General features: G+C 51.8%; 1 protein-coding gene across 1 annotated transcript in view; it reads left to right on the forward strand.

Moving 5' to 3' along the window:
• LOC122383751 (girdin-like) overlaps nucleotides 1-25,131 on the forward strand; it is a 116,453-nt gene that overhangs the window by 67,458 nt on the left and 23,864 nt on the right. Inside the window, exons 4-5 of the mRNA XM_043370494.1 lie at nucleotides 17,505-17,711; nucleotides 24,805-24,942. Coding sequence (XP_043226429.1) covers nucleotides 17,505-17,711; nucleotides 24,805-24,942 — 345 coding nt within the window. The remainder of the gene's footprint in view (nucleotides 1-17,504; nucleotides 17,712-24,804; nucleotides 24,943-25,131) is intronic.

Here is a 25,131-nt window from a genome sequence, read left to right on the forward strand (position 1 = left end):
AAATGTCCAAAGTTTCCGAATAAGCAAGTTTCCTTTCCCCAATGTCAAGGCAGATAATGCTATAACGTCGCAAAGTAGGACTTACCGACTGGAGATGGAAATGACTGCTGTGTACCATATTCCGTTCCCCCGATTCAAAAGCTCTCAGCGTAAAATCATTAAAGTTATTCCGTACAAAATAGCTTTAAAGGTAGTGTGCCACCTTTGAAAGATTTCCCATTTTATTTTTCCTAGGATAAGAAGCTTCTGTTTTTACCTAATATCGCAAAAAAAATCAAAAATGGGCCTGGAATAGTGCCTTTTTCGCCTAAAAGTTTTTCGGTTTTTAGATATGTATAACAACTGTAGTGGGCTCACCTGCAAACAGGCGTCGGGCAACAATCGCGAATGCGGCGCACTTGTGACAATAAGCAAAGGTCATTATAGTGTTACGACCATACGACGTACGGGAATGAGTTATCAGCTGTCTAATCGTAGACAACACAATGTCGAGCCTTAAACTGTAAGCCCGTATTGGTATTGTTTCTTTTATTTGGCTGTCGAATATTATTTAGGTATGGTTTGAAATATGATTTTATGTAAAATAATTGATATGAAAAAGCCGTCTTATAAGTTATGACCCCATTTCACCACACGCAAGTGGCAGAAATGACAATGATCAGCTGACGCATTTTTCTTGGCCGAAGTCAGAGCGCGCGGCCCGACGCACCACGCGTATTTGGAAATTCCGACCTCGACGAGCATCAGAAGCCACCTAACAGGCGTGTTCGAAACCGCAGGAGATGATGATGAACGGGTTTATCGAAACTTGATTGGATGAGCATATCGGTAATAGCGATTTCAGTGTGTGCATTTATTGTTCATAGTGGTGTGAAATGTGGTTGGGGTACGACCGACAACCCGTCGGGGCGAATTTCGCACTGGGGTACTCAAAATTTGAAGAATTTAAGACGTTTCCATGAGTTTTGAAGGTATGGATAAGTTCTAAAAATCCGGTTCTCCTTATCTGGGCCATTAACTCCATACGGTCCAAGAAAGCTGGCACACTACCTTTAAAAAAACAGCCGGTGTTTCTGCGCATGTTTCTCGTACTCAAGTTCCCGGGAACTATTTCATGCTTACTAGTAGCGGTGGGGTTTACAGTGCCTGTTCGGAACCGTGGTAGTGCAACGACGCAATGAATTTATATAAGGATATAAAGAAAACGTCACCGAACAACACGAAGATATTTGCTGCCTGACTTTCCTCAAGGTGTATAGCTTGCTGCCCAATGCAAATATTTTGCGCATTTTTGCGCGAAATGGACAAATAAGGGTTTAACCCTCGCCGGCATAGGCCGTTTTGCATCCCTCGACGGCACAGGGGATGCGACCCTCCTCGCGTTTGGCCCCTAATTGAGCTAGAGCCTCGCGGAAAAAAAACCATCGTGTAGGTCGTCACGAGACGAAGCCAACGGTACCCGGTTTTAAGGTCATAGGTCAAATGGTGACCTCTGAGGTCAGGTCAATGGCCGAAAGTCGGGACCTGTTAGAACGTCGTATAGTGTGGCTGCTAAGGGGTTTTTCGGGATGCTGATGACGAATATCATGTTAGTTTTGATCACAGATGATGTCTTCATGCATTTAGGCCAGGTCGGGTCAGCTCAGGTCAGGTCAACCAGTATGGGTCCTGCCGGGTATTCGTAGTAGGTGTCAACCCGCCTCTGACAGCTTCGTAACATGTTACAAAGGCACCAAAACTACTTCGTAAATGTTCAAATGGTTCCTAAATTCGAATTCAGCTCCAAAAACTAGCCCAGAAACATGTAAAACTCGAAAAAGTGAACCGAGGTCATCGAAGGTCAATGACCTGACCTGACCTTCAGGTGACCTTTACACCCACCCTAATGCATGGGACCAACATCATATCACATGTTTGAACGCTTGAAACCACGAAAAGACTGCAAACGCGCGGCCAATGCGGCATAGTGCCCGCCTGTCCCAGGCATATGTGCAGCGCAGAAATTAAATAATGACGTCATAGGTCAGTGACCTAGCGTAACCAATCAAATTTGAAAACGGATATCGGATTCGGCTTTAGCATGATATTTTACCCTGTAACGTATCATTTTTGGCACCGCAGCTGTGCTCATTGATTTAATTCCGCTTTTTTGAAGCGCCTGGCCCACTGTGAGCCGGCGCTGTGATATTCAACCTTCCTCAGAGTCAGATCTGTCAGATCAGAGTCAGAGTCAGATCAGAGCTCTGTGAGCCACAGCCCGACTCTGAGCTGTCTCTGGATTCCTGGCCCGCCTCTGAGCTGCCTCGTGAGTTCCTCCCTCACCTCTCATCGGCCTCCCCGAGGTGCCGAGACGACGGAAAGTCATGTTATCCGGCGTGGCGGCGCGTCGGAGCCGTCCCAGACCGCTAGTCGCGCGGCCGGCAGCGGAAGTAGATCGCTGCTGCCGCCTCTGTCCCCAGCGTCGGACATAGGGAGACGGAAATGGAGGGCACACCGGAGGGAATATGACTGATTGTTTGCTGTTTATTCACCAATGCTGAAAGAGGGTCTCTTGAAGTAGCAGCTGACCCTGGCTGGTGTTGATTTATTCGTTGGCATACCAAATTTAAGTAAAGCTGATTTGCTACTGTGCGTTACAATGTTGCATCGTCAGTCAATTGTTGGTTTGTCGTTTGTGGAATTTGCTTCCTAACAATTTTTCAATGGGTGCAAAATGCTCCTTACAAAGCTTCAAACGACTACTTTGGGATTTGGTTTGTTGGGCGCGAAGGTCTTGCAGAAACCGGAAACTACACCAGACGTTCGCTGTTGAAATTGCATTAGTTCAAACAACAGGGTGCTGGTATGCGGACGAGAAGTGGTGCGCTGCTACATTCTGCCATACCTGCATAACAAAAGACCTGCATTCTTCGCTCTAAATTCGTTATTGCTGATGTCTCGCGCCGGCGCGGTTCGCAGCCTGGTGGTACTGCGCTGGTCGCCGTTGCAGTCCCCGGTTCGCGGACCGAGCTGGGAGCATTGCGGCGCAGCATCATCAACTAGCGTCAGGCGCAGCGAAACTCGCGTATCGCGCTGCTCCGCAGTGACATGCTGAGGACGGCGTCGCACTACCAGTGTTCCGTCCACAACTCGGGTGTGGTATCAGATTCATTAGTTTTTTTTTGCGTCGTTACATCCTTTAGTTATAAAGTACTTCTATTTTATTTAGCTATTCATCGAAACCATTTGTCAATGTCGCGCAATATGACGAATCCTTTCGCTGAGCGAATGGCCCAATTAGGGTCGAAACCTGGAAAGTCCCAAGTTGCAAGCGCATTTTAAATTGCTTTCTCAAGCATTCCGTTTGATATAACCCCTCCTACCAGCCACACTGATCCGGACTACATTCTGCACGGCTAACGGACCGGACGGCGGACGGCGGCGGCCGGCGGACGGCGTCGGCGGCGCTGTGCTGGTCTGACTCACCGCTGCTGGCGCTGTGGCCGCTGACCTCAGCCCAGCCCAGCCTGTCCCCTGTGCGTGCCGCCCCCGCCGGCCGGCCGGCCGCACCGTACCGTGGCAAATAGCCCTCTTCCTGTGCCGCTGTGAAGGTCTGCAGAACCCCCGACAGGTGCTGCAGGCCGAGGTGGAGGGGCTCGGTCTGGGGGAGTTCTGAGCGACTGGACTGTTAGCTGAGGTCGATAGGAAACGTCACAGTCTCAGGTACATTTTTTATGCAAACCTGTGAAGTATTGGGCAACAATGCAAATGTCTTCGTATGGAGAATGTCGTCATTGTTTGTGAAAGAGCTAGCTTCCGTGGATGGAATGTCTGTCGCTGTCATCCGGTGCTTAAGGAGTAGGTAGATGTTTTCTGATCAGGGTCTGCATAGGTAATCACATTCTGATTATTTCGCAACCCTCAGGTCAGCGTTCAATACTGCTGCCTGCGGCTATTAATATTTCACTAACCGGAACACGTGGGCGGTACTTGTGTGGGCTCGATCGCTGCCCGATCGAACGTATTCCGATTGATGTCGGCTGGCTACAGACAGCTCTCGATAAATTGTGCACCCAGACTCTTGGTTACCTTCAACTACCATTCTCTGAATGCCATGATCGACATTGTTCGACTGTTTTATTGATGTCTCTCCGTAGGGTGCGGAGGAACGCCAGTTTTTCACTGGGAACTTACGCCATTCCCTCTGCTGCCTCGGTCAGTTCTACCGTGCCGCTCAATGCCTCACGGTCCTCTGCGGAATGTTGCCCTCGACCCCGGGCTGCTCGCCCTGAAATCCTGATGGGATGGAGACTCGATTGGAACCCCGTCTGGACGCCAACTGACAGGACACCGGCCGTTTTTACGACGCTGCTCATTTGTTTCACGTCCCCTTGGGCTACGCGCCAATATGGGGGCTTCAATCTGCTCAGCACGATATTATTAAGAAGTCATGTAGTGAGTAGCAGCAAAAAATGGCCCCGGCACTGAAACAAAGAGAGGGTTTGAGACATGGTGTCTGCCAGTAGCATCATAAGACTCTGAACGTTTGCAGTGGTGATTTATTTTCAATCGAATGTTTGGTAATCCTTCAAAAAGATATTGTTCTGTTGTGTCATATTGCTATCGTGGATAACCGTGCTGTTTTTGGGGTGGTTCCTGCTTGGATCAGATGGCAGCCGGTGCCTTGCCTCTGTGGTGGCCCGCCCAACAATTGCCCGAGTTTACCTGTACCTGACGACCTCATTTTGTTCGTCTTATTTCTTACGCTATACTGCATTTGAGGCACCTGGAATAATTCAATAACTTGAGGTTTCTTGCCACACTACCTTCGACGATATGGCCTAGGGCTTAGGCCGTCGCCTGATGTAAGGGTTCCCAGGAAAATTGACGGATACCGGAACTAGATTAAGGCCTTATCCCATGCAATCCCTATGCGTTCAGCATGTCTGGATTTCCTTTATGCTACCCACCCAGTAAGTTTCTTCATCAATATGGGAAAATGCAAAAGCAGTTCCGCCGAATGCATGGCACGGAGAAAGTCACCACGATGCGAAGCAACTGTATCAGCGCTTCAGGCCTAGGCAACAGCTTTCACATTGTGCTCGCTCTGCCAGCTCTGAGCCGTAGGAAGCTAGATACTGTTCAGCTGTGGGAACTAGTGCAGCGAATGCTGCTCCGTTACAATATTATGTGAGGGTTTAGGAGGCTAAAACTTCATGCTGATCATCGTGGAAGTGCAGCATTGCTCAGTAGTAATGCTGTTCGCCTCAGAAATGCAGGCGGCTTTTTACTCATTCGCCCTATCCCGACTGCTTGGAGCGTCTGAAGTGATCGTGTCATGCACACGAGATTGAGTGATCCTGTCATGCACGCAGGATTGAGTGATCATATCATTCCCGGTGGTATTTTGCTAATAGAATAGTCAGATTGTACTGGCATTGAGTGTCACAAATTCACAGCCGTATCTTCGGACATCACATTAGACAGAGTCTGAGATGAGAGCTAATGCCTGCACTCAAGCCGGAACCAGATATTAATTTTTCTGAGATCACGCCAACTCCGAGTGTACAGTGTACACTACATATTCGTTCCGCTAATCTCATCTAGCTCTTCGTTGATAGATCTCTGCTCGTGAGTTCATCTTGCCAGGTATCACTCGGGAGTTTTCCAAGGTCAGCCTAGTGCGACCTTCAACCAGAGCAGGCTCGTCTTGTCGGTCGTGATTGGTATGTGATAACTGACATGATTGGTATGCGATAACCCATTGCATTATCGCAACACGTATCGTAGTCTCCGGCTAGAATAAAGTGATTTTTTCAATTTAAGGCAACTAGAGAAGAAAGACTATGACCTTGATCAAATATGAGGGCATCTATAGTATCCTTTGTTGTACTCAGTCTCAGTGTTGTTGCGGCGGTATCTTTTGAGGCTAGTGCATCTATCTGTAGCTTTTATGGCCAGTTCAGCATGTCTTATCCCAAAACCGCTTAGATAGGTAATTGAACCCGATTGAGCTGCTCTCGCCTGTCTATCCAGTGTAGAAACCAGTCCGATTTACCGTGTAACCTTACGCACACCCTCATTCCTACCGAGACCCCTGCTGTGCACGCGCGCGATGGTGCACGTGTGCGGTGCTGAGCCGCGTCTCTGGGCCGCTGGCGATGATCCTCTCCCCGCTGGGTCTCTGTGCGCTCCCATCCCGCCCTCGGTGCACTCCCATCCCGGCTTCTGTTAGCTCCCAGCCCACTCTGTTCGCCTAACATTACGGGTGCTGTCAGTTCTGCGGCGTGTCTGCCCCAGTATGGATCGGTCCCCAGTGAGAGTCCGTGCCCGCCTGGCTCGCACGGGAACACGTACCGGATGCAGAGGATGGGAGCGACGGGTGCGGCGGCGAGGGAAGGAACTGTGGGAAGGCGCTGCATGGCAGATGTCCACATATGACCCATGGTCGCAGAAGAGTTTGACTTGTCGAAAGGCAGAGCTAGGTGAGATGATAAGACGGGTCACTAGAACAGGAACAAACCTAGTCGGAAGCTAGTATGGTGCAGCCAGTGTACTGACTGCTGCAATGCAGGGTCAATACGTATTGACCCCGCATGCCTAATAACGATGATATCCAGACGATTTTGGCTATTTGCCACCGCACTTATGCTTTTTTTCTTAACTAACGAGGCCCTGGTTACACTCTTACGACCTTGCCAATCACGCATCATTGCTCACAACATAACCAGTATAACGCCTTTTGGGGCGACTAACGGAGCGAGCGAGAGGGTGAGCCTTGCACGTGCGAAATTGCGAGGGGGTACCTCCAACTGACTTGTGCATGGCATCCTACTAACCGGTCTCTAGCGATGTGCCAAATTTGGGCACAATCGGCCCAGCCGTTCTCGAGATCTGGAAGCGGCACCCTGCACGTGCGCACGTGCAAAATGGGTCCCAACTGACTTGTGCACGGCACCCTACTAACCGGTCCCTAACTGTGTACCAAATTTGAGCGTAATTGGTCGAGCCGTTCTCGAGATCTGAAAACGACCCCTGCACGTGCGCACGTGCAGCAGCGCCCCAACTCTAGTACATGGATATGCAGTGCCTAGTGGGTGCCTACCTACATGCCAACTTTCAGCGCAATCGGCCAAGTAGTTACCGAGATATTGCAACAATTACAAAACGGACACCTCTTCGTTTTGCACGTGGCACGTGCATAAGGGGTCACCCACATGCATCAGGAATAGTCCAATACTTGGTAGAAGGAATGAAGCTACCCTACAAAAATTACCGCGTGTAAATCGGTCAAGTGGTTGCTGAGATATAAGCCTCGCAAAAGCGTGACCACGGCCGGCCGGCCGGCCGCTCATACTCAGAAATTTCCGTTAATCTGAGGAAAGACTACGCTCGCTTCGCTCGCTCCGTAATCATTTATAGTCGTTTATCACTCATAGTCCCCGACTGCGCGTGATCTTTGCAGTCACGCCAAGTTCCCATCAGAGTGCTTTGCCGGGCAACCTTGCCCGATCGGCGATCTATACGCAGTGAAAGGGGCAGGACCCAGTGGTAAGGATAAAACACTTTTCCCATAGACCCCGAAGCAGGCAGGCGAAGCTGCGTAAGTGGAAGGACAGAATGCCGGCCCCTTTACCCATTGACAGACGGTTAGAATGCCGTTCCGCTCTGGGATGCCTCCTGCCTCGGAGGAATGCTGCGGTGAGGCTCTCGTTAATCAAACCTGCCTCACAGGCATAACTGCGTTCCGACGGGAATGTCTTAACGAAGGATGCATGAGGTGCTTTATATGACTACGGACACTTCATCAGTGCCTTGTTTTCGTTAGATGCTGCTGTTAATCTCAGGAAACGTTGCATGCACTCAAATTCATATACTAAATCCGAATATCCGTTCAATATCCTTCATGTTGCCATCCTGATTTCCTCATTTCCGCATAACAGGGAGTCGCCTAGGATGGAGCGCGCCCGTTGCGATTTCCATTATTGCTGGTCGCTTGGAGCGTGGCACGCGACCTGCATGCGTCGCCGAGCGGGTCGCCCTGCCACGCGGCCGACACGTCCAGGCGAGTCGAGCTGGTGGAGTTGGGTGGCTTAGGGTGGTTCGTTCAGAGGCGGGGCTGCAGACATACGGGGGTGACACGGGTGATAGGTGGTTGGGGAAGGGGTAAGACGTTTTACGTAGGGCAAAGATTGGGTGGTTGACCTGGGTACAGGGACCCGCAGTTGCTACTGTACAGCGACCCTGAGTAAATTGTCCCAGCATCCTCACAGGGAACAACGATAAGCTGTCAGAGGGTACTCACAGGAAACCTCAGCTGCTCTTGTACAGGGACCGGCAGTCGATATCAATGTTATCGGCTGTTACTGGACAGGACAGACGGTTAGACTTGGGGTTCGTGTACGGTAGCAACTGCGGGTCCCCGTACCTATTTACATGCCAGTTATTCAGCGATCACCTTCGCCGATAAAACTCGGCTGGTTAGCATAAAAACACCGCTCTTACCAACATTCATTCATTGAAGTTCCCAAGCAAGTTGCTTTGCTTTCACGACACGAAATTGTTGCAGACGCTTACTGAGATGATCCATGTGCAAAAGCAAGCAAGCCTCTGTTGATGCATTGTGCTGACAATGCCCGCCGATGGGCTCCATGTTGCCGCAGATTTCCGTTACTCTCTGCCGCTGCTGCATCCGTTCGCTCTGTGTCAGCTTGCCATGTCACGGCGCTCCTGTCTGGCGGCACAGTTGGCTGCTGTTTTAACCAGCTGCCGAGCGGCCCAAACAAAGCCGACCGTGACCACTCCAGGGCGGACCGTTGGTCGACCGGTCGGGCCGCGCGGTCGGGGGGGGGGGGGGGATCGGACGTCGCGACGGTCATCTATACCATGTCGTCGACTTGGGAGACTATGGAATGGATAGGAGGATAGGAGCAGTGATCGACATACGATCCGACAGGTTTCGACTGCTGTGTCGTTCTCAGAAGCATCGGTTAAGTGTTGACAGGGAACGCGCCACAAGAAGTGACGTACTGGCCAGCTCCGTGAGTCAGCAGTCTGTGGTCTGTCCTGGAGGTGACGTAGTCTCATCTCGGTATGCTGTCAACTGTTTTACTGCATAATCGCAAGGTATGACGGCTGTCCCTCGCGCAGCGCGTAGGCGTTGATCCTTTCGCGCTCGCAATGTGCAACATATTCCAAAAAGACCGAACGCGCTCCTCTCTCACAAGTTCTGCGCCACGTCGATGTCGACACCCACAATTTGTCACCGTTCCGAAACTTTTGCCAATATTTCTTCCCCCAGACAGCTTGAAGCCTCCTCGGAGCGCACCCACCCAACTTTCCTGGCCGTTCTGGTGTCGAGCACCGGCCATAGTTCCCCGATTCCCGCGGGACCTCGAAAGGCCGCACATACATCAGTCTCGCGTGTCCCGTAACAATAGCGCTAATGGTCTCTGCGGCGACGGCGGGCTCGGCTGGTCGTCAAGATGAAGTGGTCTACGACGGTGGCCACCGACGACTCACGCGAGCTCGCCGCACGCGCAACTCCGGAGGAGCTGACGAGCTTCAGAGTGGATATTCAAGCCGTGTTCTGATTTCTCGGTATTTTTGATGGATATGCGCCATTTTTGTCTCGATAATGAAGCTGCTTTGTGTGAGATGGTGGAAGGTCGTGGAACTTGGCTTTGCTAATAAAATTTATCGAATAACATCACTCTTTGGATTATTAATCGTACCGCACTTAGGAGTGCAGTGCAGCAAGCTCCATTTATTATCGCTTTGTGGCCTGCTTTAGACCCATACATTCATCCATTAATACCATCGATCGGGCTTTTGTGGCGTTGTGCCCCGGTGGTTCGCTACCATGTCTGCATGGATCACTGAACGGTGCCGACTACAATCGGCCGGTCAGGGGGCCAGTCGGCCAGCCGTCAGCGGATCATCCGCGGCTACCCGTGCACCATGTTTGGCCACCGATGACGTCAGACACGACCGAGATCTGCGGCCGGTTCAGCGGGGCCCGGAGATCTGAGGGGCCGATCTGGGTGCCCGTTCAACGAGACCTGAAGATGTGACGGATTGTGATCGGCTCCCGGCCCGGGCCCACTGGTCCGCGGATCTGAGGCGCCGAGGGGAGCTCGGTTACGGCGTGAGACCGGGCAGGCTGAGTCAAGAGATGCGATCGGTGCACCCTGTTGGGGGCTTGCGCTGGTGCGCAGTGGTTGATACGGGAGGGACAAAATCGGGTCCCAGATCGGTTGGACGATTATAGACGGACCAGCCACTCCTCCGCAGCCGGCGAGTCGGCGGCGGGGAGGGACCGGACAGACCCTCCGGAGTCGTCCGTGGCGCTCCCGGACCGGCGCGGACCCGCACCTGTCCGCCGGAGGCGTGGGAAGCGCCGGCGCCGAGTCCGGCTAATGATACCCACGGGCGCCCCATCGCCGTGACGGGTGCCCGTCCGTGTGACGTGGCTGTGACGGGCACTCCATGTCGGGTGTGACGGACACTCCGTGACGGGTGTAACGGACACTCTGCGTGGCGTGGGTGCCGACCGGGTGGATTTGGACTTATCCAGCCGGGTAGATGGCCCAGCCCGGCGATGGCCTGCGGCTACTGGTCGGAGGGACGCACATTGTAGGGTGCAGCAATCTGTTGACCTTGGGAACAGGTGCTTAACTCCTTTGGTTGGGCTGGAGTAACAAAGCTGAAGTGCGTCCAACAATACGGTGCCGCGCAACTCCGAAAGAAGGGGATAGTGACGTGAGTCATGTCTAAGGCGGTGGGGTCCGTCAGGACCCGCCTTCAAGGACTGTCGGCGGGGGTTGAAACAAAGTCTGTCTCGTCTCCCGCAGTCGTCACTCGGCCCCACGTCGGAAGGGCTGATCCGCGTTAACCACCGCGGCTTCCGGACCGAAATGGACGCCTGTCTGCGACGTGAACGTCTGTTACCTAGGGACGGGGGCTGGAGCATGTCAGGGCGGACAGGCCATTGGTATAGGAGTCCACGGTGGATGACTCCGTGGACCCGACCACCGCGCTTAGACCGCGGGCCGCCAGTGTAGGCTGCAGGCCGTCCAGTGTGGGCTGTATGCCGTGATGGTTCGTGACCGCTCGGTGATTTGTTTGACCCGTGGCCGGCTGGGAAAAAGCGTCCGTTTGCTGGCCGCGGTCGGTCTGTCTGAGAAAATCACCTCCCCAGAGGTGAAGGTGGGCATTTGTCAGCGTACAGTGGACTCGGCTCCCTGATTGCTGTATAGCCTCTGTGATTGAGGGCATCATTAAAGCGGGATGATTGCTACTGATGGTGATCAAGTTGATATTGACTCTGCCAAATGGATTATTTGCGAACTGCGTGAGGAAAGGCGGACTGTATAAGGCTTAGCTTTATGGTTCCAATCAGAATCGCTTACTTGGAAAACAGTCGTGACCGTCGGGGACTCTCAAGAAGGTTCGTTATCCGTTGGGTAATGAATTATCTCTTTATTAACTCTAAATAATGAGATGTTTTCTAGCTTTCAACATAAATCAGTGGCATTGAATATGTGCCGTTCACGTTTCTTTATCCTTCTGGGGTAGTAACGATCGACTTAAATAGTTGTGGACTGAGAAGTGGGAATTGCCTCAACAGTTCACATAATAGGCAGGAAGGTGTTTTTGATTTGTTGGACTTTGATCTGACCAATTTCATATTCCTTTGTCAAGCTGCCCGAACAGTTTCATCACTGAAATTACTAAACTGTCCCTCAAGTTGTCAATGTCCCCGTTTTTCTCTCAATATATACCGTGAAATGTGCACTTGCAGCCCATCACCTAAACTGACAGGGGGCGGTGCTCGTCGTGGAGGGTAGTCATTACCTGCTGGGGAGGCAGTTGGGCGGCCTTGACTTCCCGCCGAGTTATTAACTCCAACGGGGGAGCGAGTGAGGGGCTGAGTCATCGGTCACGCTTCCAATCCCCCTCCTACTGTCCACTTTTTGAAAAACCACTTCCTCTGGGCCGGCGCCGATCTGCCGCCCTGCTGTCGGTGGCCTGCTGGAGCCTTTTCACTGCCCGGGAAGGGGAGGGTGCACCGCTGTCCGGCTGTCCCCACCGCAGTCTTTTCATGGTGTTACGAACGTATTCCGGCGGTGAATCATAGCCCTTTCATTGGCTGTCAGCCGGGCAGGAGTTTTACCGGTCGAGTGCGTACCCCTGCGGCGGCGCCCTCCGCCGCGCCACCACCCAGCCCGCCCGCCTGTTGTCCCGCTATGGCAGTCCTCGACCCTCGCCGTCCGCTACATGCAGTCCGCGCTGATTGTGGCTCCACTCTTTGGTGGCTCCTACACAACCGTGAAAACGCTTTCAGAGCGTGCGGTGTCTGAACGCGGCACAATTGCGGTCCGACCTATTTACTCGGGCCCTGCATTTTTCTGCAACATTGCTGCACGCTCTCGGCCTCGCGGCCTTGACGAATGGTGTGTTGGAATACGGGCTGGTGTGTTGTGAAAACTGACGAGCCGTCGGAGAGCCATTGACACCCCATTGGCGCTGGAGGCCGCCCGTTTACACCGGTGTGCCAGCGCGCGGCGAAAACAAGTCAGTTGAGGTAGGGATAGTGCCGCGCACGGCGGATTCCCCACCGGTACGGCACCGAATCGCGTGTCTGCTTCCAGTCAATGTGTTTGATGATCGATGACAATACTACAGGGAGGCTATTGATTTGAAGTCGGGTCGAACGTTTGAAGTTTAGTAAACAGGTGGTGTGTATTGACAAGGTGGACTGACCGGACAGTGTCAGCGTTCGATCTTTGGAAGCTGTTTACAACCAACAGAGAACCCTGTCCTGCCCATCGAGTGGACCTGATGTTCGCCGAAATAGCGCACTACGTTCGATTGACCCTCACTGAGTTTGATGGCACGGAGCTCCTGAATCAATTGGCGTTCGTTTGCAATGGCAACAGCAGCAATCGCTCACGCGATTGGGATAGGACCGATTCTTCTTGCGTGATTGTCCTGGCAGGGGAGCTAATCTCGATCATTGTTACTAATGATATGCAATATGTCGAGGAGCTCAATAGCTAGATAGTGGATATCGACGAAGCATCCATAGTCACAGCTTCATATTGCTCTCACGGTCAGGATCCCATCAATGCAATTACCGTGATGCTGTAGTCTGATATGAAGAGAAGACCAAACCATCATATCCCAGCGCTGTGACGCCCACCTCGGCCATTCTATCTGACCCGCGTTTGGACCACCCAGCACCAGCTCCGTGCACAAAGAGTCGCCCTGGGACGATCCGAGCGTCCGAGCCGTGCATGAGCGACCGTCCCGCCCCCCGGGGTCCGTGATCCCAGCCGGGCACGCAGTGGAGAACTCGGTCAGCCGGCACACCACGCCGTGAGCTCATCACGGGAAAACATTGGGGATCGTGGGATTGGAGTGCAATATGGAGTATGGGGAGTCTGTGTTGGATGGTGGCGGCTGTGGTTGACGTGGCGATGCAGATGGTATCGGTGACTCGATGCCAAGACTGACCGGTGTGGTGCATCTGTTTTGGCATGTCAGCGTGTCACAGACTACAGACTACAGAGGGTCCCAAAGGGTTCCAAGGGCTGGCCACTTAGTCAGGAGTGATGAGAGAGCTGAGTTTCAATTGAAATTGATCTCGCGGTTGTGGACGAATGACCCATTGGCCACTGCCCATGAGTCGGTTATTGTCAGAACTATTGCTAGTCTTCTGAAGAAATGTGACTTGGCACTCTGTCTTCCAGAGCACTCCGAATGACGCATATGATCTGAGTCTGGTGCAAAGCTGAATAATGGCACCGGTTCGTAAGTCGGATCGCCGTTTTTATTCGTACGCACACGCTTTGTCAAACAACATGGTCAGCTCAAGAAAACGGAATGGGCAGGAACCAGCTGATGCATTGAGATATTGGTCAACCCAGGACCGCTCAGTGGAGCCCGCTTGGACGGTGTGTGTGCCCCAGCGTGGCCGATTACCTGGCGGTTTCCTCATGACGTAACGCGGGCAAAACAATGCCCTGTTGGCCACAACAATGGCGGGCCGCAATCGCCAGTGGAGGAGGGGATGTGAGCGGTGAACCTCGCCTCGTGGCCCGAGGTGCACCGAGGTGCGGGCGAAATCTGAAGGGATTGTAGGCGACCAGTCGTGGGAGGTGCCCGCGGCGTGGGAATGCGACCTGCGACCTTTGGGTCAGATCGGGCGGCAGCGTGAGCGGATATACGCTTAGAAACAACACACAGCTAAACTGCTGTCCTGGGTTGCGCAACATGCGTGTTGTGCTTTTTTGTCTCTTTCGTCTGCCAACAAGTGTAAATAAACAGCCTAAACTTCTTTTTAAAACCAAAGGTGCAAAGTCGTCGTTGAAGCAGTTATCACAACCTGTGATGAACTGTTTCGTGCGCCGCCTCCTTAATGTCTCCCTCCCCCCATATTTGTCCAATCAACACCGGAACCTCGGCCGGCCGACACGGCCCCCTGTTTTCGAGGCCGCGTCGGAAGCTGTCGGGGTGCCCGTGGGAACTGCGGTGACCGTCTTTACGCGCCGGTCCGGTGTCGGGCACACACTCGTCGCCCCGGTTCTGTTTGTCTTAGAGCCACTCGACCCTGAGACGGAGCCGGTAGCGGGCTGACCAGGGGGCCGGAAGGACTGCGCCGGGAACACAAGGGGATGATTGTCCTGGGGGCGAAGGGTTAGAAGTACGGACAGAGCTGGCCATAGGCCAGGATACTAGGGAGCAATGAGGAAGAATTGTTTTTCGGTGCGTATTAGTCTCAGCCTTTGTTTCAGTATTCGCTCACATGTATTGTCCGCCAGCCGTATCATGCCTTTCAGGTATCTCACTCCAAGAGTAAAATCCCACAGTCGAGGGAGGCTCACACGCGTGAGGATAACGGAGTTCTGGTTCGTTTTCGGCGCCGGACCGACGCACGTGTGCGGCGGACGTCTCCGTGGGAGCGCGTCGGCTCCGTCCGTGTCTGTCCCGTTCCGCCCGTCCCGTTCCGCCCGTCCCGTTCCGTCTTTGGGTCACGTCCTGTCGACTTCGGTGACCTCGATGTGTGGCAGGTGTTCGTATTGGTGTACTATATAGCGTGGGGAGGTGACGACTCCGTGCTATGACCTGTGTTAACAATTGCGTTGACCAGTGATGTAGGGGAGCATTATCGGTGCGCTATCGCCATGCTTATGGTCAGTCTATATTTTTCCGTTAGGACAATTGTGTCAAAAATTCGTCGTTCAATACTGATTGACATTCACTTTTGCGATGGGCGTAGCTAAGCGTTTTGCTCGCTTGGTGTCTCATTTGTCCATGCACTAGACTAGCATTACCAGATTACCTCGAGTGTTGGGTAACTTATCTGGCTCTCGGGGTCGCTTAATGTGTAATGCGACTGAGCGGCGTTCCCTCTGGATTAGGGCATCACTTCCTAACTTAGTCGCTTCCCGAGCCCGGTGGAACTGCTTTGATTACGGTGTTTGGAACTAAACTGAGCATAATAAGCATGTCGGGCCCGGCTCACCGTGGATAATGGCACTATGTGATTAGGCTGTGGGCCTGGGAATCCTGCCAAGTTCGGAGAGTTCCAGACGCGGCCCCAAGCTATTTGTCTGTGATTAGGTATACTGCTAGGTCTCCTCTTCCGCTGACAAATGCTCGACGCGTTCTGTTGAAATATTATGACACTGCAACTGTTTTCACTGTTACTGCTCTGTGGGGTCGCTGTCGGTTTCAGCTCACCGTAGGCGCAAACAGCCAGTGTGTGGCGCATCACTCGCATCCCGTTGCTCCGTGGGAGACATTTACGTGTGCTCGAACCGGGCTCTTGGGCGCCCGTCGCTCGACGACGATCCGGGCAATCATTCACTTCGGAGCGCGTGACGGCCGACGAACCCGGACCGCAGCTGGGCGCGTGTGCGCGCTCCCCGCGCCGTGTTATGTTTGGAGCGCTTCCACGGCTCGGACAGAGCGGAACGCTGGACGCTCCGGTGGCACGGGCGCCGCCTCCTCACGAATGGTGCAGGTGGACCGGTGTTCCGACTAGATACCGCACCCCACCCACCCCGTCAGCCGCCAACGCACGGATTTGGGACAGGCCGGCGCGGCTCGAGTTTCCTGGTGTCTGTGTTCTCCGACCCGATAGGCACTAACGACGGCTTCGACCGGTGTCGAATTGTGACACCTTGGGGCGCGCGTGTTTGTCCGATGGCTATCGGGCGTCGGGGGTCGTTTTCCTCGCCGATCAATGGAAGTGCAGTGGGTGATTGCATCTGAACATGGTGTATGGCGAGCCCAGATTGGCAGGTCCATGATGTTTTCGTGGGCTCCGTTCGCACCTCGCTGGGTTCGTGACAAAGCGTCGACAAACCTGTTCGACAGTATCAAAAATGTCATCTTAAACAAATGCCAGCGGTATTGTCTTGCGATTATCTAGATATAGTTCCTTGACGCCTTTTTACGATGATTGCACTGGAATGCGGGCATTTCGCGGTTGACTAAAAAAAAAAATCAAAGGCCTTAGCTTGGCGATGCAAAGTCATGCAATCTTCTTTCGCGTTTTGTGCTGTTCCGCGGAACCTGGGGTAAGAGGGCCGGGGCAGCCCCGCGGCTCTAGATAAAACGTCAGCTGCTCACCGCTTTTACTCAGAAATCAGACTCAACAATGGATGTGTCCGAAACCCGATCCGCATTGTTCGGAAGCTACAGCAGCTGCATGACTTCCAGCATTTGTTGTGAGACATTCTAGCAAAACAGCTTACTTGCCGCCAAACCCCAGCGAATCTTCACGTCGGGCATTGCAAAGCTGTGCAAAGCTGTCCGGAAAACAGTGTAACTACATCGACGTGTAAACTGTGGAGGTTGAGCTTGAATCCAGCCATTATTACTCCGTTGCGCAAGACTGTTTTACCGGGGACGCACTTTAGAAGTATATTTGACTGAGTTCACGTCTTCAACCTAGGCATTCTGTTCGCACCTTTATCTCACTGGCTTCATTTTCGTCTACCTCCTGTCTACTTTGGAGATAATAAACCCTTTCCTCTCCTCTTCTCATTTATCTCCCTTCTCTCTCGCTTCCTCTCGCCTTCTCTCTCCCTTTTCCGTCACCCCGTATCGATCCTTGCTGACTATCTCGGCCGGCTCCAGTTTCGGGCTTATAGCTCCACGCCCTGTCATATCTCATTGGCCGCACAGCCCTCCGCCCCGGTGCCCCGCTCATATCCTGCCGCCGATATTACACAGGCGTGTGGACATACCGCGGGGTCGCTGGGTCCCTCCAGATATTAGATAGGATTGTATAGCAATTAGTGCGATTAATGAAGTGAATATAGAATCAAGGGGTGAGGTGCAGTAGCTGCGACTAATGTTCGTCCCAGTGTTCATGGTTGTATTTCAGCCCGTAGTGGTATTGGTCATCCAGTGGTCTGTTGTGACTTCGTGTCTTTCTATAGTCTGTTGTGTGACCCTGTCTGTTTTGTGCTCTGCTTCTGACCATGGCTCTGTCTGTCTGCCTGTTCCAGGTGGTACTCAGTCAGACGGTGGTCAGTCGCCTGCCAGACGTGGTCCGCCTGGGCTCCGAGGCCGAGGCGGCCACAGATGAGATGCGACGACTACTCCTACTAGTGCTCGGATGTGCCGTACAGTGCAGCTGCAAACAGAAGGTGGTCGAGAACATCAAACTGATGGACTACGAGACACAACACGCCATCGTTGAGTGTATTCAACAGGTCAGTCGGCCAGGGAGATTTTATGACGTCACAGGATCGGACTCAGCAAACAGAGAGTTGCACAAAAAGGCTGGTTGGGTAGCCATGATGGTGGCGGTGGGTCGAGGCGACTGCGGCGAGCAAATCGGCCCTGAACTCGTCCGGAGCAGGCGGACAAACAACTCGGATGGGGAGAGTCCGAGGTCGGGAGGAGAGACCGATGGAGACATCCAAGGCCTCTCTGGGTGTACTCTGGGTGTACTCAATGAATTGCACAGGTTGTGATGGGCTCATTGCGCAGTTGCACACTCATTCTGAGCACTAAATGCTAAGTACAGTCCTTGCATGATGCCTTCTTATTAGGCTGCCTGTCTACCCCGATCCGTGTCGATCATACGTCTTTTCTATCCGTCTCTCTCTCTCTCCCACTCCCTCTCTCTGTGACATTACGCTCTGCCGGGGGTAATTTACGTGGCAATCTCCATCTGGGGGGCCAGTGGCGCAATGGAGGGCACTGGGCCACACCGCCTCTGACGCACGCGATCCACTAATGACCATTGCAGTGCCCGGTGTTGGCCCGAATTTAGGGTTGGTATGAAAAGCGAGGAGCTCGACCGCACCCTGTATTGCAGACCATATATTCCCAGTGTGGGCAGGCCTAGTGGAGATCGAACTACAACTCAGACGCTCATGTTGACGTTAGGGCTCCTTGGAGAGAAGTAAATTGCCGACCCGTAATCGATGAGATTTCTGCTCTGGCCGGGGTAATCTATCTGCGGAGCTGCAGTTTAAAACGATGTAAAGTATCTGGAAATGGTCCTGGTTGTGGCGATGTTAAACGACGGAATTTGTGGGGTAGGTGATGATGAATGTGAGCCAGGAGGCCTCTGAATTATTATCAGAGTTCTGCTGACTCTTCAACAGCGTAGAGTGTAGACTGTACAACAATGCCTACATCGTGTCAGTTTGGGAAGACAGTTTTGCAGATCTAAGCACTGGGCCACAATCAGCTAGCAAATATAGCGTTAGAGAACGCTGTGACAGCGGACGCTGAGTAAACTCTTCGGGACCGCTCAAAGACAAATCTCTCGCAAAACATAGCTCAGAAGACACTGTATTTGGATATCCTGCCATATCTGTCAATCGTTCCAAGACGCCTGCTCTATATCGCGGCTTCCAGGGCACCTCTGCCGCGTGTGTCCCTCTGTGGGCGCGCCGCGCGGTCCTGGGTGGTCCGGTCCAGGTCTGGTCCGGGCCGTCGGCCGACGGTCCTGTTTGTTCGCTGCTCCGCTCTCCGCTGTGTTTGTGTGCTCGTGTGCGAGCACGTCACGCGGATTAGAGGCCGATTGGTCTCGGTTGTCAGCCGTCACTCGCCGCGGGTCTGAGCTGCGCCGGCCTGGAGCGACGGCCGGTGGGGGCGGGGTGGATTCACACGGTCAGACCTCAGGGAGGGAGATGGGTGAATGTGGATTGGTTTTGTTCAATGGTGCAACAGTTACTCAGGGCGTAGACATTTTTTTATTTTACGGGTATTTATTTTGCATTCATTTGTATTTCACCCTCAATCAGCTCGGTCTGTGCATTGTAGATGGGGACCAATCATTGTTGGACTACGTCATTTATGTTGTGATGTTTTTTCAGTCATGTTTCGGTTATTAGCGGGATTCGTATTATTTATTTTTGCTATTCCTACAGCACACCATAAATCCTAAATATAACTCAGTGCTGACCGTGCTCTAGCAAGCAGGACACCATACCAAAAAGGATCGAGTAGCTATAAAAAAGTCGCGGTGTTGCGTCAAAAGCTGCCGTTGAGACGTTTCGATCGGTGACATTATTGGCACCATCGGCTCTGAACGGTGACCGGCCCTACCACCCTCAGTGCGCCGTGTCGTCATGTATGATGAAGCCACTGACGATCAGTCTGTGTAGAGTCGATGCGCCGCCTGCCGCATACGAGCCTCCCGGCGACTCGCGGGCTGGTAACCTGATACGGCTGTCAACAGCTCAATTACGTGGTGACGTGGTGCGATAGCTCCCGTGCTGATATTTGATATAAATGATTGGGATGAGTTCTTGCGCGATGCAGCGAATAGCTTGTTGCTGTGCGGCGTCGGATGACGCTCCTGGATAAATTTGTAACCTTTTCTGAGGATCGTGATTCAATTTCGGTGGTGTTCACTAGAGTTCTGCACGGCTGCAATTTTCCACAGCCTAGCCGCCCCACAGCCGTGGCTCCACAGCCACAGCCACCCACAGCCGTGGCAAACTGTGGGCAGCCAGCCGTCAGCCGGCCGTGGATACTTTCAATGAAATGCAACCAAATAGTATACTCGTATAATAAGTTGTTTTTAGTTGAAACATATAGCCAAAAGCACATTGCAATGGGCTATAGATTCTCAAGCTCATGAAGCATCATAGGTTAAGTGGTTGTGTATCTGGCTTTAGGCCGAAGGCCTGAAGCCTGATGCGCATCGCATGCCTACACAAGCCCTTGCAAGGGGTTAAGAAAGATGGGTAGGTAGGTACCTACATCAACAGAAAACATAAACAACGAACCAGAATAGAAGCACTAGCAGTGTAGATATCTAATGCCAAATCCTGAAGCATGGTTGTAGGACAGAACAACAGACCCTGATGCTTTTCATTATCAATGTTAGGTATGGAAAATGAAACTGAAGTTGATAGACTGTCAAACAGTGATTGTCTAGTCAAAACTCTTGCTTCTTTCTTACCTTGCATATTTTCTGGGGTGTGATATGCCAGGCTTGAAGCAGCCTTCTGAGCAAGTCTCAAACTAATTTGATATGCAAGGCATCATCAAAACACTAGTGAGCATCCAAGAAAGAAAAACATTCATCTATTTTGATTTTCCAAATAATGATCTTCGCTCAAATCCCTAAGGACGTGCGAGCCACAATTGCCTCTTTCAATCAAAAATTTTTATTGAGTTTTTAATGACGTCAATAGCAAAGAAGTGGCAATAAATTGTTTTGTGTCACTATAAACAGCCATAAAAATCATAACTAATAAACAATACTGCTATACAGTTAAAAACATGCTCTCAAAAAAAAAGATTAATCATCAAATTTTTACATTTTCAGAAGTAAACGTCATTTTATTAGTAAAGTCAACAGCTCGCGTAAGAAATATTGTGTTCAGGGTTTTCACCGTCATGTGAATTACGTGTTCAGGGTTTTCACCATCATGTGAATTAACCGTAAGTAAGGTTCATGCTCACTTATAATCTAATTCCATTGGCTCCGTTGATCAGCATTTTCTGTTAGCGGTTACTCACACACCAGTTAGAACATAAAGCGCCAGTTTTATATTATGTAATTGGACTTGCCGAAAATCCAGAAACACATCTAAGAGTTATTTTAGATGATATTTTATGAAGCCTTTACCTGCCTTTACCTAGGCGTGATTTTTTCTATTACCTGAAAGAATTATTGAACGCTCGTCTTCAATAGATGTAAGGTGCTCTCCTAATGACCAGGTGAGATTGATTTGAGAGGGATGTGACAATGCAACATGTTGCATTTTCTGAAACTGTCAAGCTCTTGATGATGAAGGAACAATTGGTACCTATAATTAGTATTCTGTACCAGAGTGCAAACTCCCCTACAGCAAATGGTAAAACCATTACAGGTTTTCAAAGGCTTCACCACTTTCAATGTTGCTGGGCATCCTTTGCATGATTTTTACAGGCTAGACTGCTTATCAGAATGTAAGATTAAGGATTTAAAATTTTATATTTGAGTACTTAAGATTGAGCTTGAAATCTCACAGCCGTGGCCACAGCCGTAGCCGTGTTCTTGGAGATATTTGCAGCCGCCCCGGCCCACAGCCGTGGGGCTGCAGCCAGCCGCGGCTGCAGCCGGCCGGTGCAGACCTCTAGTGTTCACTAAGTGCTGGCCTGGAGTTCCCTGGGGCGTTCCGACTCATTTTAGGGTGAGCTATAGGTCAGAGGCGTCACGGGAGCTGAGCTGACCAGTGAACTGACGCCATATATTGCTCAAGGGGCTGACAGGCCGGCTGGGCTTATTCCCCGACATTCCAGCTCCCTCTGCTCTCTGCTCTCTGCTCTCTGCTCTCTGCTCTCTGCTCTCTGCTCTCTGCTCTCTCTCTCTCTCTCTCTCTCTCTCTCTCTCTCTCTCTCTCTCTCTCCTCTCTCTCCTCTCTCCTCTCTCTCTCTCTCTCTCTCTCTCTCTCGCTCTCTCTCTATCTTTATGTCTATCGCTATCTCTTCTACATCATACCTCTTTCTGCGGTGTCTGTCGGCGCCCCCATTCCCCCTCCTGCCGTGCCTGTCGGCGTCCCTGCTCCCCCTCTGCCGTGCCTGGCGGCGCCCGTGGCCCACATCCCGTTTGCCGAGCTGTGTTAGCCGTGTTGACAGCTCCGGGAGCGTTGTCCTGTAATGTGATGGGCGCGGGCGTGTGTCGACTCACGCGCGTGAATGGCGCAGACGTCTGGCACGTTCCCCGCCCTCCCAGTCTTCCGGTGTAAGTAAAGCACAGGGTTGGAGCAGAAAGGAGTATGCAAACGTGCTCACAGAACATTGACGGTTGGTGATAGTTTGATTTATCACAATATCCATACACAGCAGTCGGCACACCCGTTTCTTCTGGTGCAAGTCGCAGTGAATTGACGCATGTCAATGCCAAGCTGTCTCCTGAGCAGTGAATTGCCATCATCTAGGAAGTATTTACCTTACATTCTCGGTGTTTTTTTTTCGGTTCGTTTCTCACCGCCAACTGCCGTACGGATAGCGTGCTCCTGCAAACCAGAGCGTGATCTGAGGCCATTTGTTTGCCCTCCTCCGGCGGCCGGTATCGATTCGTGTGTTTACGCTGTTCGGGTGGCAGCTTCGGGGGTCTGCCTCCGCACATTGACGCACAATGTGATGCCCAGGGGAGCGTATCGGTCATCAGCGTAATCAGGGGGTGGGGACAGGCTCAATGTTGTTTCCATTTCGAGACTGTTGGGTCACTGACAAGTGGCTTGCGATGGAGGTGATGGATTTGATGTGATTAGAATTAATTTAGCGGCGTTGCCGCGTTTCTTAGTGCACTTTTTCGAAGAAAAAATGGACCAGTTTCAAGGCGATTCTTGCTGTGATATCGACATCTGATGGGCCTTTTTTAAAGAAAAACAAAAATCGTATGTGGACATGCCAACGCACAATTCAATGGTCGCCGTGTAACTGTTACCTGACCAAGCAAAACGACTTTGATCGTCGAAATTTACGCTCTGACTGTCCTGTCCACAGTTGTCTTTCCGGATGTGATACGATCATGTGATACGATCACTGTCGTTATACATTAAAAAACAAAAAATGCACAAACAATTTCAGACAATGTGTATAACGGTTAATTCTAATACGGTAGGCCCTACAATTGCCTCGTAATACGCAGTCTGATAAAAAGTCCGGCTTACGCTCATGATCACGATCAAAAGGAAAGCTTAATCGCGCCCTTCGTATTTTCAATCGTGAGTTATTGCGAAAACCTAATTATTATCCATGCTATTTTTATACGGTCCACTTCTTCACTTGAGGACTCGGTCTTGTAACTCGCAGTCGTATGCATTATACGTACTTGCGAGTAATATGTATGCTCATGTATAAAGCGTTAATCATATCGGAATGCCTTGGATTATGACTGAAAGTACCAGCCGACCACTGGACGATCTAGGACGGTGAACAGCCCCGGTCAGTGGCTTCTGTCAGGGTCCTCCCCCTTCCCCTTCAGTGCCGGACGGACACCCGTGTTCTCACGCCATCACGGGCATCGCTCATTGAAAGGTCCGTAAAGCGTCGGGACGGCACCCCATTAGTGCCGGACGCCACCCCATTATCGTGATTAGCTCCACTTGAGCGGCACGCTGTTCTCAGCGGCAGATCTGAAGGTGAGCCCCAGCAGTCATTCGTGGAATTGGTTTCATGGGCTGTTACTGGACGGACATTGTTATGTCCGTCACAATATGCCGTAAAAGTAGTGTTCTTTGCTGGCCGGTTTCCATCCTTCTAGGCCGGGTCTCGTAAACCAAGCTGAATATGCATTTATTTCTTTAGTCTGCGGACAAGGGAAATGACCATTTCTGGTTCAAAATGGGGTAAATATCGGTCAAATTATGCTCGAGGGAGATAAGGTTTTCAACTCGATCCATTTGTACGACGACTCGATCCAACTCGATCCATTTGTGTTGCGTCCCGCGTTGGCTCTGATGGGAATTTCATTGATACCAAATCTGCTACTGAGCTGATGGCTTAACTGAATTGATAACTAATCAAGCTTCATCAATTATTAATATACGTATATCGTTCGTCAATTACGGCGGTAAGATTGCATTACTAATAACAGTTTACACAGGGACATTTGATTTAGCTTGATTGAGACAGTCACGTTCACGAATCATTTACGAGGTCTGAAATCTGACTCTGAATCGCTTTGCTTATCGTGCCACTCCCGTCGGCCACGCCCTTCTCTGACCGGGCTGACCACGCAGCCTCGGTACGTCACGTGGCCTTCATCTGGGACCGGCACTTCATCCGGCATCCGGCAATCCCTTACTCCGAGCCCTGGCCACCGCGACTGGGCGGAGCCGCTGTGCGTACCCGCAGCCAGGGGCGGAGCTTCCTATACAGTTGGTGGGACGGCCGCCCCACCAACTTGCCATTTTGCCCCACCAATAAGAGTTGTGCCCTACCAACTTAAGCTCATTTGTAGGACTTTGTGGCGTTGCAAATCAATTGATGAGCCTTTGAATGTCTTTTCGATGTTAATGATTATCACTGTAATGACAGGAATAGTTTCAGCCTAGCATTTTATTCGACTTGACAGTCGGGCATTGCTGTTATGGTGACTTTTTGCCCCACCAACTTTCCTGGAAAAGCTCGACCCATGCCCGCAGCTGGACCTTCTGAGGCTATGCACCCGGCAGATCCTCTGAGGCGAATGTAACTTTGCTACTTGCTAGGCCCGTCTTACGCACTACGCACACTCACTATGTACGATGCTAGATCTCGGGGCGCTTGGAAGATATCTGCAACTGAGCTAAAACCGCTGCCCCCTTGCTTCCAGCTGTCTAACCCACCCCCGTTCTCCGACAGGTGACGGACAACCCGGAGACAGTGTGGACACAGGAGTGGAGCGACCAGCAGGCAGCCTCTGCCGACGACGACCCGCACCTCCAGCTGCTGGTGGGCCACGTGCGACGACTGGTGCGGGAGAGAGACGACCTGAACATGGTGAGAGAGTAGGACCGTGGGGTACGGGGGAGGTAAATCCTCAACATGGTGAGGGGGGGGGGGGAGGCATGACCTCAACATGGTGAGAGAGGGACCGTGGATGGTATACGGGATGGGGAAGTGGTTGCGGCTGAGACATGGGGTGGGTAAAAGATGAAATGGATAAATATAGACAGTTCATCTGGGAAT

This window comes from Amphibalanus amphitrite, unplaced genomic scaffold (assembly GCF_019059575.1).
Source record: "Amphibalanus amphitrite isolate SeventyFive unplaced genomic scaffold, NRLGWU_Aamphi_draft 000172F_arrow, whole genome shotgun sequence".
Classification (NCBI taxonomy): Eukaryota; Metazoa; Arthropoda; class Thecostraca; order Balanomorpha; family Balanidae; genus Amphibalanus; species Amphibalanus amphitrite.